General features: G+C 37.0%; 1 protein-coding gene across 2 annotated transcripts in view; it reads left to right on the top strand.

Annotated features, from left to right (window-relative positions):
- Positions 1-16631, top strand: part of Sohlh2 (spermatogenesis and oogenesis specific basic helix-loop-helix 2) — a 60746-nt gene that overhangs the window by 33093 nt on the left and 11022 nt on the right. For both annotated transcript variants that reach the window (XM_090342265.1, XM_090342264.1), the window contains exons 4-7: positions 6999-7060; positions 7141-7245; positions 9929-10034; positions 13429-13536. In XM_090342265.1, coding sequence (XP_090198391.1) covers positions 6999-7060; positions 7141-7245; positions 9929-10034; positions 13429-13536 — 381 coding nt within the window. The remainder of the gene's footprint in view (positions 1-6998; positions 7061-7140; positions 7246-9928; positions 10035-13428; positions 13537-16631) is intronic.

Below are 16631 nucleotides of genomic sequence, written 5' to 3'. Positions count from 1 at the left end.
TGAACTTCAGACAAACCAGGCAAGCTGTATTCCAAATGGGATCCCACTCCCTGAAATTGTTACTATGCTTCTGAGCGTGTACTTATTCTATTATATACATTAAAAAATCTGTTAAAGAATTTCCCTAGCTGAGGTCTCATTACAATATCTCATTTGTATAGTGTTTTTTTTTCCTTTAAAGCATCTCTATGGGGTGAGTAGGGTGGTTTTGTTATCTGAATTTTGGTGGATGAGAAAAGAGGCTGAGGTTTTCTTTATGACTATACAGTGTATTTTCACACAACTCCACTAGAACTCCTCCCTCTTCCTTCAGGTTCTTTCTAAACATACATAATCATTTGACTTTTGAATTGAAGCTGCCTCTTTACATCTGTGAAATTCAATACTTAGTATAATCTAAACATAGCATAGTTTTGGAAAGACATTGGACAAAGCAGTTTGACAGGTCTCTTTGTTCCAAAAAGATGATCCTAGATGATGTACATCCAAAGATCCAAAGGTGATGTACATCTTTGCATGGAGTGAAGCATTATGTGTGCTCATTATTGAAATTATGTTGCATTCTGTTTGAGAACAAGCATTCTGTTTAGTGACAGTCATTAAGATCTAGGAGATCAAAGGAGTTTCCTGTCTATACTCCAGATTCCCCTCATTGTAGATTTCATTGCTCTGCATGGCATCCACTTAAGATTTTTCTGTTTTCTTGTTTCCTTTCTTTTTGTGGTTTTGATTTTATCTGTTCTTTTTTCTTTCTTCCTATTATGGTGGTGCTGAGGATTATGCATACTAAGTAAGCACTCTGCCTATAAAGCACACCTATATCCCAGAGCTGAAAATTGCTTATTAGCCAAGGGAAACAGATATAGCTAAGCGACTAAGTAGATACAAATATTCATACTTTCTGCTATAAAAGTATTTGTTTCACATAAAGGGGTAAATGGTGGGATATATTAAATTAGTCTTTCTTGTCTCATTGCACTGTTCTCAATTTGCAGTATTAGTCCTAACAGCCAAGTATAGGTTGTTATAGCTATAAGTAAATATAGGAATGAATGTCTGGAGAAGTGCCATTGGAAGAATGGACAGTAGTGTCTAGTTGTGTGTATGTGTATATGTATTGATTGCAAGGCCTCATACTTTTCTTTGGCTTTTGCGATTGTGCTGGTGCTGTGCCTCTTGAGGTCCATATCTACTAACAGCTTTTTGTTAGCTTTATAGAGAGGAGTCCTGAGGATTTGTCTTTCCAAACTGGCTTTGAACCTCAATTCTCAGCCTTATCTTAACCTCCTGAATAGCTAGGTGTGAGCTACTGGAGTCACTTGACTGAGTTCTGTCTTTTGTCTGTTTTTCTTTTCTTCCTTTCTTTCATTCATTCATTTCTTTGCTAGTGCTAGGCCTTGAACTCAGGGCCTTGGCACTATCCTTGGGCTTTCTCAAGGTTAGACCTTTATCATTTAAGCCACAGCACCATTTCTGGCTTTTTTCTGTGTATGTGATACTGAAGAATCAAACCTCGGTCTTCATGTATGCTAGGCAAGCACTCTACTACTAGGCTAAACTCCCGCCCCTGTATTTTTTTTTTTTTTAAATGAAGGTATTTTCGTTATGGACACTTTGCTTTTGTGATACTAGCCTCAGAGTATAGGAAATTTCCTTTCTTGTCCTAGAAATGTGATAAAGTTATGATTTACAAGTCATTTAACCCTGTGGAAGATGTTTATATTTTTTAATGTGTAGCTTTTCTTAGGATAGGTCTTAAACATGTTCTGTATTAGTTATAAGGCCTTAATTATTTTTTTTCTGAAATAGCATGTCTTTTGTGCTTGGAATAAAATGACTATCTCCAAATGAATAGTCTAGATTAGCTTTTATTCTATTTTATGGTAGCTTTTTTTCCTCCTCAGATTAGTTTGCTGTCTTATAGTACAAAGGCTGGGGATTGGTCTAGGGAAGTTTACAACTACTTCAATTCCAAAGGCTGGATTGTTCTAGGGAAGTTCACAACTACTTCAATTCCCTTCTCTATGGATGCCTCCCCTTCCAGGAAATGAGAAACCTGGTTTGGAGTACAAATGTCCATCTTTTTACAGTATTAGCTCACACAATACAAGTATATGTATGTATAATGTATGCACATTTTTTTTGCCAGTCCTGGAACCTGAACTCAGGGCCTACCACTTGAAGCTTTTTCTATGTATGTGGTACCGAGGAATCAAACCCCAGTCTTTGTGCATCCTAGGCAAGCAATCTACCACTAGGCTAAACTCCCAGCTCCTGTATATGCATTTTTATTGAAAACAAGAGTTAAGTTTCTTCTATTAGATAAAATTTAGGTTTATTTCAGAATTAAATGGAAGCCACCTACTTTAAAGATGCTAAAACTTATTCTTAGAGAACTGTTTTAAACTCATTGATCAGTTTAATCACCAATAAAATAATAAAACATTATATTATTATAATTCTCAAAAATTATAGCAATGACATAAATTGAGCATAGGTTAAGATTTCTAACAGTATTCTCTAATTTTCAGTTTTCATGTATTCATTGAACAGAACTATTCAATGGCATATATATATATATAGTGGTATTATCTACATATATACATGTATATTGTATTATTAACATTTAAAAATAATTGTAGGATTCATAGGCTTAGCTCTAGAATTCCAAGATATTTCATTCTTGGCTTAAGTCAGTTGTTAAACTAAGTTATACTTAACAGGCAGATACTTGATAATACAGGTACATCCTGACATTTTATCTTCTAAAAGAAAATTAAAGTATGCTTTATATTTATGAGTAGTATGCAATTGTCTCTTAAAAATTCAGTAGTTCTTGAGAGCTCAGTGCTATTTAGTAAAATGATTGAAAAATGTGGCTTCAGCTTCTCAATTTACAAATCAAGTTTAATTTCATCTTTTCCCTATATTACTCCAATTGTCTGCTCAGTCAACTTACCAATTCATTTAGAAAACTCACTCTTGTGGGCCTTAAGGATCTGCAGGTTGTCCTCTCATGTTTCCAATTCTGAAACATCCTTGGCTTATCGTATAACCATATTATATGACTTGTTCTCTTGAATACTTACTAATAAGCAGACTAACAACAAAACATCTGAGTATAATCATATGCGATACAATATATATTGTATTAATACTTGATGATTGCAATAAAAATTTTGTTCATGCTTTCTGTATTTACTATGCTATACTTTTTCATTTCTTTGGTGTCGGTCCTGGTGCTGCTTGAACTCAGGGCTTGGGCACTGTCCCTGAACTTTTTTGTTCACTGCTGGTGTCCTACCATTTGCAATAGCTCCATTCTGGCTCTATTTTTTTGTGCTTAATTGGAGACAAGAGTCCAGACTTTCCTGCCAGGGCTTCCTTCAACCTGCTAGCCTCAGATCTCAGCCTCCTTAGCAGCTAGGATTATAAACATGACCACCAGTGCCACCAGTGTTATACTTTTATGTTAGTTTTGAGGGTATTCCTTCTACTTAGAAAAACAGCTTTTACTGTGAAATAGTATGCTATCTAATACTGGTTATGCCTCCTACAGTTTATGGTAACTGTGTTACATCAGAAGGCCACATCAAGCGACAGACTAGGTGTGTGGAACTACTCACTCTGATGTCTACCACTGATGAAATATCTCACAACACATTTCTCAAATGTGGCTTTGTCCTATAAATTGGTAGTGGGTGTGAATAAGAACTGAGGATCTACAGATCTTTGTAATTGTTACTCCTAGTTTTTGCAAGAGGAGCGCTTTCTGGAATAGCACAGTAGGAACGGGGCACGTTGACCTTCCCTGTGGACCAGATAAACTGTCAAGGCATCACTGCATTTCATCATCACAGCTCACCTCTTCGTAGCAAGTGAACTCTGTTCTCCTGTTCATGTTCTCAACTTACTGTAAAGGGTTGTTTCAGTTGAGCAATTAAGACAGAATCTCATTTATTACAAGGCTCATATGTACCATGTCAATTTAGTTTGCCTTCTTTTGGCCTCAGAATGCATAAATGATAGATGTATTCAAAATGGCCAAAACCTGAGGAGGCTCAGGCCTATTATTCTTGCTTCTCAGGAGGCAGACATAGAATGATATTAGTTCAAAGCCAACCTGAGCCAAAAGTTTGTGAGGCCCAATGTCAACTAGTAAAAGGTGGTATGGTTATACACATTCATCCTTCAATCTGTTCTAGAGACAACTTGTGACACAAGTGGTAGAGCACCTGCCTGACAAATATATTGCCCTGGGTTCAAACCCCAGTGCAAAAGAAAAAAAAACCCTAGAACCTTAACCTGAAGGTGTCTTTTATTCTATAAGATCATTTATCCTTCTTGGCTGATAGCTTGCAGAGGCCAGTTCTCAACAGTCTTATGTCAAGTTTTTGTTTTCTGCCTGACAGGGACACACCTGGGGATGGAGCAAGATGAAAGTGGGCATGCTGCAGTTTGAGCCGACAGCTGTCCTTGGCCCCTCAGGGTGCTGTGGGCAGGAATAGAATTGGCAAAGTAGAATATTGGCATCTAGTCTTACTGATGGGGTCAGCTCTCAGGAACCAGCATGACATTTGAAATTGTTATCTGTGAAACATGAAGAGGAATGAATAATCCCAAGTTGATCAGAAAATACAGGAGATAGCAATTAAATGTACTCAGAAGGCTTCAGTCCAAAATTTGTTTTTGGTAGATGGAAGAAGTGGTATTAGTTGGAGCAGAGTTTTGTTCTGTTTCTTGAGTTGCTGCTTAGTTTTGTTTTAAGGGAGGCCTCTTGGGTTGGGTGATCCTGAAAACTGGAAATTTTTTTTGGTGTATTGATTTATGCAGCATGTGAGTGAGAAGCTGAGCTAAGCATCAGAGTGTTGAATTGTGGGAACTCGATAGGTAGCTGGAGTCCCTATGAAGCTCTATAATTAGGCTTTTACTGGTGGTTGAGTATTTGGTTTGGTAGAGCTCTGTACTAATGGAAAAATTCTAGAAATTTGAACTCTAATGTTATGCTTGTAAGTTACTAAGGCATATGTAATGTATATTTAAACATATGCATATAAGTCCATCTATTTAAGTCAAACATATTGGTGCCAGTAAAGTCAATTTTTATGGTTTTCCAAAAATACGCATAGGATAATTTCTAAAAGCAAAGGGTTCTAGTTTTTCTTTTCTCTAATTCTAGAATATTTTCAGTTCTAATTTATCCTTGGCAAATGTATAAATATATATTTTAAAATAAATATATAAAAATTATTTTATTTCAGCTATCTAGTATTTTTCGTCTGTATTCCTACCTGACTAGTCTGTTTTTTTTCTCCCTCTTCTTTTTCATCCTGTTGTCCAGATTTCCATTATACCCTGAACTTTCCCATTGCTTAAAACAAATGCTTCCATTATGTCAGGGCCATCCTGTGAGTCCCAAGTTCCTCCTTCAATGCCTCCAGGCCTTCCACAGTCATTCATAATATATATATATATATATATGAGCTTTTTTAACCACTTGAGCCAGCTTTTTGGTGGTTCATTGGAGAAAACTGCCTCATGGACTTTCCTGCCTATGCCAGCTTCAAACCTCAGTTCTCAGATCTTAGCCTCCTGAGTAACTAGGATTTCAGATGTGAACTAACAGTGCCTGACATAAATCATATTTTACCATATTTAATAATAGTTTGTTTTTCTTAGATACTATAAGTTTTGCTTTTGTCAGTATTGTCTTTGGAGAATCATTTCATTTTGGTAAATGCCAAAGTTTAGCTGCCTTACTGCATCCCTGAGTTGAGTATACCTCTGAAATTTTTAAATATTGATTTTGAAAACCTCAAGTACATAAAAGTAGAATAGAACAGTGTACATCTAGGTCCCCATAATACAGTTCCTGTCCAGTGATTTTTCAGCTCTGTTCTCTCTCAAGTTCCTCTTCCCATCAGTGAATTATTTTAAAGCAAACTTTATTTATTTATTTATTTATTGCCAGTCCTGGGCTTGGGCTCAGGCCTTGAGCACTGTCCTTGGACTTTCTCAAGGCTAGCACTCTACCACTTGAGCCTTAGCACCACTTCCGGCTTTTGGCTATGTATGTGGTACCGAGGAATTGAACCCAGGTCTTCATGCATGCTAGGCAAGCACTCTACCACTAGGCCAAACTCCCAGCCTGAACTTTATTTTTTTCATACATAAATAGTTTAGTAAGTTCCTCATGAAGAAAAGAGCTAAAAAAGTTAACTTAAAGTACTGATATCATATCTGAAATGACTAATTCCTAAATATTTACAAAATATTCAATATTTATTTTTTCTGTTTACTTTAAAACTATATACAAGATTCAACTTACCCTTCTATATTTTTTTATTGCTTTTCACATTTTTATTCAGTTAGATATATCTATCCTGTATATCTATTTCTTTTCATTTTCTTTTCTTTTTGTGTCAGTTCTGAACTTAAATTCAGGACCTGGGAACTGTCCTATAGCTTTTTCACTCAAGGCTAGCACTATACCACTTGAGCCAGAGCTCTGCTTCTGGCTTTTTGTTAATCATAAGAATCTCATGATCTTTTCTTCCCAAGCTAGCTTTGAACATGATCCACAGATCTCAGCTTCCTGAGTAGCTAGCATTGCAGGCATGAGCCACTGATAGCCACCTCATATGTATATATTTAAAAGTATCCTTAGTCATATATAATTTCTGAAATTCTGGATTTTGTTTATTTTATTCTTATAGTGTTCCCCAAAAAATGTTCCTTTTTATCTCCAAATTTCTTATAAACTTAACTGTTAAGCAACTCAAAAAAGTGAAAGTCTAAATTATTTTTCCTTTAAGTATAAGTAATCATTTCCCTCATTGATTTGATATGCTACTTTTACTAAACTTTCAGATTAATGCCATTGTTTTAGGTTTTCAGGAAATGAAGAAAATCACTGTAGTTTACTTCCTAGTAATTAAGCTAGAATTCCAATTGTTTGAATGTTGATTTTGCTTAACTATAACATTTCTTTCTCTCAGATTTGGCAAGAGGGAAAATATACATTTGCTGTTTGTTTTTATAATCCCTGAAAATTTTAAAGGTATGTACCTGCTGGATATAGCATTTGTTTTTCCTTCCAATGGAAATCATGAGGTCACTATTTAACACACAGATTCTTAGGTTGTGTTTCAGGGTATGGAGCTGATATTACATTAAGTGAACCACTGACAATGGAAAAAATGAATGTTGTGCTAAAATACTGGAGAGCATATTTCACAAACAGTGGTAAGTGAAAATTAAAATTTTAAAAGATTGAGAAATTCTATATAGAAGTCAATGAAAACCATGTTTTTATGTTTTTTTAATGCACTTCCCAATAAACACTGTATTTTCTCAGATTTAACGGTTTTCTATGTACTATAATGAATAGGTAGCCTTTTTAGCCATATGCAAGAGAAAATGAGTGTTAATAAAGAGAAATTTCCATGATACTTTCAGAGGTTTATAGTGTGTTGTGATATAGTGTGTGATAGACTCATATGTTTGTTATTTTATTTTGTTGTAGAAAAGTTGCTTCCTTTGTTTTTTCTGTAAATGGACTACTATCATTTTTTATTCATTTAAAATGAATATTTATACTGTCATTATATGATTGACAAGCCAGTAACCTGGAATTCAATAATAACTTCCTATATGGCAAAACACTAAATAAATTACCTCTTGTGATGAAGAGTGATTATCTTTTCTCTTTCAGAGTTTTAGACACAGAGAATGTGTCAGTACTTCAATTAGACATCGTATTGCTAATCTCTTATTGTATTATGTGTATTACTAACATCTAAACACTTGATTAAATTAGCTCTTCTTGTCAAAGAAGAACAGATTCCATGTCTGAAATTAAAGTACTACAGGAATTAATATTGGTCAGTGACTTTGTTTGTTTTAGACTTGTGAATATGCTAAGATATCTTGTAGAACTAATATGAGATCAAATGGGGAGAGATTGGTCTAGGGCACAAAGATTTACCTGTGTGTAAAATGAGTAAGTTCTGGAGATCTAATATATATAGCTTGGTTACCACAGTTAACAGTACTGTACTTAGTATTTAAAACTTGTGCCAGGTGCAGTGGCTCACACCTGTAATCCTAGCCACTAAGGACACTGAGATCTGAGGATCAAGGTTAAAAGCCAGCCCCAGGCACTAAAGAACATGAGACTCTTACCTCCAATTAGTCAGAGATCAGGGACAGCACCTAGGCCCAGAGTTCAAACCCTATGACCCATCAAGAAAACAAAACAAAACAAAACAAAAAAAACCACTTGCAAACAAGGTAATTTTTATATATGAAGAAAACAAATAAAATGAATAATTACCTTTTCTGTCAAAGGTAAAGCAGTTAACTTGATTGAACTTATTCATATGTTTACATCATCTTCTTTGTACACCCTAAATATATTACAATTGTTTATTGTAATTCTGCAAGGATGGAAACTTCTTTTTTTTTGTCAGGTGTGGGGTTTGAACTCTGGGCCTGGGCTGTATCCCTGAGCTCTTCAAGCTCTTCCACTTCACTTCCGGTTTTCTGGTGGATTAGTGGAGATAAGAATCTCATGGACTTTAGTGCCCAGGTGGGCTTTGAACCAAGATCCTTAGAGCTCAGCCTCCTGAATAGCTAGGATTACAGGCATGAGCCACTGGTGTCCAGTGGAAACTTTTTTTTTATACTGTTTCTGGGCCTTAAACTCGGGGCCTTGAGCTCTCACTTACTTTTTCTACTCAAGGCTGGCACTCTACCACTTGAGCCACAGATCCACTTCTAGTTTTTTTGGTAGCTTATGGGATCTAATAATCTTTTGAACTTCCCTGCCCAGGATGGCTTTGAACTGTGGTCTTCAGATCTCAGTCTCCTGAGTAGCTAAGATTATAGGGGTGAGCCACTAGTATCTGGCTAGAAACATTTTTTTTTTAGCTTTTATATTTTTAAATTGTAAGGGTAATGTACAGAGGAGTCACAGTTGTGTAAGTCAGGTAATGAGTACATTTATTTTTTAAAAAATCAAAACTTTTGGGCCGGGAGTTTGGCCTAGTGGTTAAAGTGCTTGCCTAGCATGCATGAAGACCCGGGTTCGATTCCTCGGTACCACATACATAGAAAAACGCCGGAAGTGGTGCTGAGGCTCAAGTGGTAGAGCTCTAGCCTTGAGAAAGTCCAAGGACAGTGCTCAGGCCCTGAGCTCAAGCCCAGGACTGGCAAAAAAAAAAAAAAAATCAAAACTTTTAAAATTAAAATTGAGATTAGTTTTTCTTGAACTCTGCCTGAAAACACTTTCAGAATTATTATTTGTAAATATCTCTTCCAGATGAAACATGATTCCACTCATCTGCTTTTTAAAATGTTGTCTTTAAATATTCAGATTAGTGAATGTGCTTTATAGACCCCTTGGTTCTCAGCAGTGGAGTTTCTCACAGCATGTGGCCAGTAATGGTGGCTAAGTTCTCTGTTGCAGTCTTTCTTTATCTGGTTCTCAGGAGAAATAGAGCAGCTGCTCACATTACCTGACCAGCCTCCTGCTAGTGGTCATGGCGGTATCTGCTTCCAGTTGTCTCATCTTAGCTCCAAGGATGAGCAGCTGCAAAAAATATTTTTTTTACAGAGACCATATTTTGACAATGCAGCTGCTAATGAAGACTCATGCATATTTTCTGTCTTGATACTTCACCTATAAATAGGACCTTGATAAGTAAACTTAGCTGAATGTTTTAAACACACCTGTCACTAAACCCCAAGAATGTAATTGAAAAGAAGATATCCTAAGAGTAAAAGTACACAGTGTTCTAGTTCTACTTTCTAAACTGATTGGTTTCATGCTTCACCAACTAAAATCTATAAATTGCCTTCTATTAAAAATACTGCTTTGTAAAATCATTATTAGTGATTTTGGAATTAAAATGGTCTCTTTTAAAAGGTTCATTTAAGAATGAAAATGCTGTGAGGAACGAAGAATGTGGATTTTCCCTGCAGAGCTCCAGCAGTAAACACCTGGAATATTTTTCTACCAATCTATTTACTCGGTTAGTTTTTGTTGTATTTTTTCATATTTGCAGTTTTTATGGTCTGCATTTTATTGAAGAGATTTCTGGAGAACATGTAACTTATGATGCTCATTTAAACACTGAGGGTGATGTATAAAATCTTTTCTAGAAAGATAAAAACGACAGGGCCAGGAGTTTGGCCTAGTGGTAGAGTGCTTGCCTAGCATGGCAATCAACCCAGGTTCGATTCCTTGGTACCACATACATAGAAAAAAAAAACCAGGAGTGGTGCTGTGGCTCAAGCAGTAGAGCTCTAGCCTTGAGAAAGTCCAAGGATATCGCTCATGCCCCGAGCCCAAGCTCCAGGACTGGCAAAAAAAATTCTGTTGCAAGTCTTCATGTACTAGCTGGGTTCTGATGGCTCATGTCTGTAATGGTAGCTACTCAGGAATGCTAGCTACTGAAATCTGAGGATCCCTGCTCAAAGCCAACTTGGATAGGAAAGTCTGTGAGATTCTTATCTCCAATTAACAACCAAGAAGCTGGAAGTTTAGCTGTGACTCAAGTGATACAGTACCAGCCTTGAGCAAAAGAGCTACATGACAGTGTTCAGGCCCTGAGTTCAAAACCCCATACAATTAAAAGATAGTAAGTTCTCTTGGGGAAAACTTTATTAGTTTCCCACTAATATTGTTAAACTATGTAACTAATCATTGTTAAACTATGACATTGATAATCAAGTTTTTTTTTAAACAGTAAAATCCTTTCTTTAGGCAGAAGTTTGGAGACCCAGTATTTCAACAGGCAAGAACAGTATGAGACTTACCTGTTACCTACTAACCAACTGTCTTTCTCCTTGATGTCTTTTTAAACTTGTAAGCTCACCACCTCTGCTTCTGAGAACATCCTTACAAAAGACTTTTGAGATTTTGTTAGATACATCATGTAGCTTGTAGGATAATCTTTTGGTATTCAGGAAAGTTTTGGTGTGTTGGTCTTTTTCCTTGAAAGACATTAGAACTGGCAATTAAGCCTGCATTGAACAAGCTATGCTAATATTGATAGCTTATAAAAGTTTTATTTTTACAGGTGGCTCACACCTGTAATCTTAGCTACTTAGGAGGCTGATCTGAGTATCACAGTTCAAAGCCAGCCCAGACATTAAAAAGTCCATGAGACTCTTATCTCCAGTTAATCACCAGAAAACTGGAAGTGGCAAAGGGTAGAGCAGTAGTCTTGAGCTGAAGTGCTCAGGGACAGTGTCCAGGTCAAGGTGTAGGGCAGTAGCCTTAAGCTGAAGAGCTCAGGGAATACACCCAGGCCCAGAGTTCAAGCTCCACAACCAACAAAAAATAAAAAAAAATTTTTAAAGGTTTATTTTTTGTGAATGTTGTCCTTAGAACTGTTTTCCAAGGAGAGTTGGGGCTGGACATAGTGGGTAGTGCAAGGCCAGGGGTGCTGGAAGTGGTGAGAAATTTGAGTCACTCCCGGAATTTGTAGAATGTGGCCACCTACTGTTTTGAACAGGGAATAGATTTGGCATCCAGTTGAGGGTGAACCAAAGATGAGCTCACTTAAATATTGCACAGAGCAGTAGCTTTATGGATTTTATTTAGAATTAGCCTCAAAGAGCCTTACTGTACCTAGCAGATATCTTATCTGGGATATGATTATGAAGGGAGTCATGATTTTTTATAGCACTTAAAAGCAGTCTGTACTCAGACTGAGTCTTTTGTCTTCCCTTAGAATTTAATTTTATTATGTTTGCTAGTCCTGGCACTTGAACTCAAGGCCTGAGCACTGTCCTTGGACACTTTGCTCAAGGCTAGTGCTCTGCCACTTGAGCCACAGCATCACCTCAGCTTTTTTCCATGTATGTGGTACGGAGGAATCAAACCTAGGGCTTCATGCATGCTAGACAAGCACTCTACCACTTGGCTATGCTCCTGGCCCTTCCCTTAGTATTTTACCAATATAAAGCAAAAGTAAATTTTCATATTGAGTTAATGTCTTGTTGGGTAAAGGGAAAAGGATTAGTTTGTAAATTTCTATGTTGATCTGATTTTTGTTTTAATTGCAGGTTCCAGGCTTTTAGTTCAGGGCCTAGGCACTGTCCCTAACCTCTTTTTGCTCAAGGTTACCACTCTACCACTTGAGCTACAGTATCACTTCCAGCTTTATCTGTTATTAATTGGAGATAGAACCTCATGGACTTCAGCTAGGGATATAGGCATGAGCCACCAATGCCTGGCTAGTCAACAAAAAATGATGTCTGAAGAAAAATAGAGCCAGAAAGAATCCATTAGATTTAGACCTTTACTTTACTGATCATAATTGGAATTGGGCAGGTCCTAGTTGTTGAATTCTTTATAGGTTTTGTAGTTTGCCTTTCTTTCTTTCTGTAGGGCAGAAACAGGTATGCTCTTGGGTTCTGTGGAAATAAAAACCATTATAAGTTGAAAATTTTAAATACAAAATATATTTTTATTTTGTTTATTTTTTTGCCAGTCCTGGGCCTTGAACTCAGGGCCTAGGCACTGTCCTTGGGCTTTCTCAAGGCTAGAGCTCTACCACTTGAGCCACAGCACCATTTCTGGCTTTTTTCTATGTATGTGGTGCTGAGGAATCAAACCTTGGTCTTCGTGCATGCTAGGCAAGCATTCTACCAGTAGGCTAAACCCCCGGCCCCACAAATACAAAATATATTTAATACACCTAGCATACTAAACGTCATAGCTAAGCAGTCTTGTCAGTTCCGAACTTGAACTCAGGGCTTTAAGTTCTTGTGTGGCCTTTTCACTTAAAGCTATGCCATGAGCCATACCTCCATTTCTAGATTTTTGCTGGTTAACTGGAGGTGAGAGTCTCCCTGATTTGCCTGATCCACCTGGCTTCCAAGATCCTTAGACTTTAATCTCCTGTAGTCAGATTACAGGTGTGAATTACCAGTGCTTGGCTTTAGTTTAGGCAGCCTTTTATTTGCTCAGAAAATATTTGCTTGTAGTTGGATAGAGTCATCTAGTACACAGTCTATTTAGGAACATTGAACATGTTTAGTAATTTGAGTCCTGTAATGAAAATGAAAATGGCATGGTGCTATTGGTACACTTTCACACCATCATGAAGTCAAAATATTGGAAATGGAGTCATAGTCATTTGGGTACCATGTATAATAAATGAGGTTAAAAATTTTCAGTTTGGTTATATCTGTTATCTAGTATCAGTACATTTTAAGACTTTGATCAGTCATTGCTTTTGTGATGATTTTAATACATTCTTTTGAAATTTTGAATGACAACATGCCTAGACTAAATACAAGGTAAGAAGCAAAAAGATTTAAAGAATCATTATTTGATTAGTGAATTGGTGCTTGTTTAATATTGCCTGACAATTTTCCTCTTTAATGTGTGGTATGATTTTCTTTTATTTCCAGCACTAAATCTGTTAGACATGACATTAGACTTGAATTAAATGCCTCATTGTCAGATTTTGAGAACAGTAAAAAGATTTTTCTTCATTCAAGCAAAGAGAAGATGAGAAGGTAAATACTGATACAGTCCTTTAAAATTGTTTAAAAATTGTTATAAAGATGAGTAAAAGTCTTCCCACTTCCTTATGAATGGTATAATATCATTCCTTCTGATGGAAGCTTAGAATTCCATTGTGTATATATATACAACATTTACTTGATCTGTTTATTTGCTGAGGGGCATCTGGGTTGATTCTACATCTTGGCTATAGTAAACAATGCTACAAGAGACAAGGATGTGCTGCTAACTTCATTGTGACCTTGTTTGTGGTCTATTGGATAAATACCCAGGAGTAGAATTGCTGGGTCTTAGGGAAGCTCTGTGTTTAGGCTTTTGAGGAACCTCCATACTGCTTTGCAGTGGTTGAACAAGTTTACATTCATACCAATAGTGTAATAGAGTCCCTTTTGCTTCCATCTCTTTTAGCATCTGTTTTTGTTAATTTCTTACTAATGGCCTTTCTATCTGGGGTGAGGTAGAATCTCACTTGTTTTGATTTGCATGTCTTTTATGGTCAGAGGTGCTGAACACTTTTTTCATGTGTCTATCAACCATTCTTCTTCTGAGAAGTCTCTCTTTTAAATCTTCAGTCCTTTTAATTGGATTGTTGTTTCTCTGAGGGTTATTTGGTTTTTTTTGGGGGGGGTTAATATATTACATGGTTTCCCTCATGCGAATGTACCCATAAATCTACAAATAAACACACTAGATGGTAGACTCTAGACATTCACAGAACGAGTTCAAAGGTTATTCTTAGAAGATGGTCACAAAAGGCTCAACAGCTATGTGCATATAATCATATAAAATCATGCTTACTGAAATGAACTCCTTTGTCTCTGTTTATTATTTCTGTACCTTTTGTAATGGTCAGGAGAAACACAGAAATGGTGGGAGAAAGGTGAACAAATGTAGCAGTGATACTAGACACTGTGTTGAAAATGACCTATAACAACTGGGGGGATTGGGAAGGAAAATCTGGGAGACAACGAGGGAAGAGGTGACACTGTACTCATTGACTTCTGTAACTAACCCCTCTGTATATCACCTTTACAATAACTGAAGGATGATGTACAGAGGAATTACAGTTACATATTGCTACAACATGATTGGAGAACTGAGATTTCAACAAAAGGTCCTTCCCTTCAAAGCAGGTATCTGGCTAGAGTTTAGATTTATAACTAGGCTATTTTTTAAAGAAAATTATGTTTACACAAAAGTCATGATAGAGAGGGAACAGACTATGCATGCTCTGAGAGTTATCTGAGACCAGAGGAGCAAGCTTCTTTGAAGGGACAGCTAAGGTGAGCTTGCAGGGTAAGTCACTATTTGATTCAGAAGCTGGGAAAGGGGTCAGGAAGGAGGGAAAGGGAATAAGATGGAGGAATTGAGTTTGTTCAGAGTGCACTGTGAGCATTATGAAAATATCACAATGAAACCATTCTCGGATTACAACTGTGGAGAATAGCAGAAACAGGCTGACATGACCAGAGTCCAGTGAATTCATGGAATCACAGGTATGGTGCTGGCTATGAGGATCTGAGTGATAGAACACAAGAGATGGCATAAGAAGCTAGTGGGTAAGAGCTAAAAGTGTTGTGCCATGGCATTTGAATAGCACCCTGTACTCTTGCCAAGCCACTGGAAAAGATTTTTAGCAAAGGAGAAACAGTGTAGCTGGATGTTAAGTGGGACCCGAGACAAGAGGCCAGAGGAAGTCTGTGGTAAGCAGGGAGAGACCCTGATCACTATTAGAAGTAGCATAGGGACGATTAAGGCTATGGAAATGAAATTCACTGCTAGCGGGGTGGAAGGAGCAGGGAGAAGGGGAAGAGAAGAGAGGGTTGAATAAGAAACAGTACTAGAGGGGGTGAATATGATGAAAGTACATTATACATGTGTGGCAACGTCATGATGAAATCCTTTACAATGACAGTTTAGCAAACATCAATTAAAAAGTTTTTACCTGTCTCTGAGAAAGTGGGGAGGGGAGGAGAAAAGGAGAGATACAGCCAGTTTTAGGTATTTAAGTTGATAGAATTAGTATGGCATGGCTGAAGGAAGAGTCCAGAGAGTTACTGGTAGTATGCTAGGAGGTACAATAGGGTAAAAGTCTGAGGAGGGGAAGATAAGAATTTTTGTTTGTTGAATTTGAATGTCAGCAGGGTTTTGGTAGAAAAAGAGATTGCCACTTTGATTACAGAGGAATATCTAATTTGGAAACATGGGGTGAGAGGTGTCAGAGCACAAAGTCTATTGAAGTAGTGGATGACTGTAATGGGGGAAGGGACAGTAGAGAAGATACAATATAATTCAAGGCACAAGCAGCTAGGAAGAAGTTGGGAGCAAGGAAAAGTGAGGGCTATAAGAAAATCAAATACAAGCAGCATAGAGAGCAGGGAGTAGATTCCTCAGGAATATTATGATATTGTGAATACAATATATAGTCCATATTATGCTGTTACAGTATTATTCCAGAGTATTATAGTTGGATATCTGTATTCAGGAAAACCTAAATGTCACTGATATCATTAAAGATGACTATTTCTTTTTCTGGCATGATTATGAAAGAAGCCCTGTGGCAGAAAGGTAGGAAGTGAAAGATTGGGATATCAATTGAAAAGAAGGAGAATGTGAAGGTATGAAGTATGTTTCCGAGTATGCTTAGAGTAAAGTGAAATGAGGATGACACTGGGCCAGATTTCAGTGTGTTTGTGTGTATTACAAATGAATTCATCATGGAGAAAGAGTAAGAGGTCTTGAAAATACATTATGGCTATATCTATTTTCTTCTGTCTCATGCTTTTATTGGTTAGTAATTTATGCAGGGTTCAACCAGACATTTCTGCCTGTAAGACATTAACAGGTAATTTAGTAGTTTTGGGCTTTGGCTGTCCCAAGTCAGGAGGGTACAAGACAAGACATCATATGTCTAGAAGCCTTGTAGGAATGATGGGAAGTCTAATTTTCATCTTTGTGACTATGCCTTTTAAGCAGTTTTAATGGGTTACTTATCCATTTCCCTCTTCCTCCTACTGCCAGTCAGCTGTTTTACACATGGTTTGTTTTTTGTTGTTTTGCTTTTAAACTGCTTAACGTAACAGTTTCA

This window comes from Megascapheus bottae, chromosome 11 (assembly GCF_031878675.1).
Source record: "Megascapheus bottae isolate mThoBot1 chromosome 11, mThoBot2.hap1, whole genome shotgun sequence".
NCBI classification, from domain to species: domain Eukaryota; kingdom Metazoa; phylum Chordata; class Mammalia; order Rodentia; family Geomyidae; genus Megascapheus; species Megascapheus bottae.
This window is presented reverse-complemented; position numbering and strand designations above follow the sequence as displayed.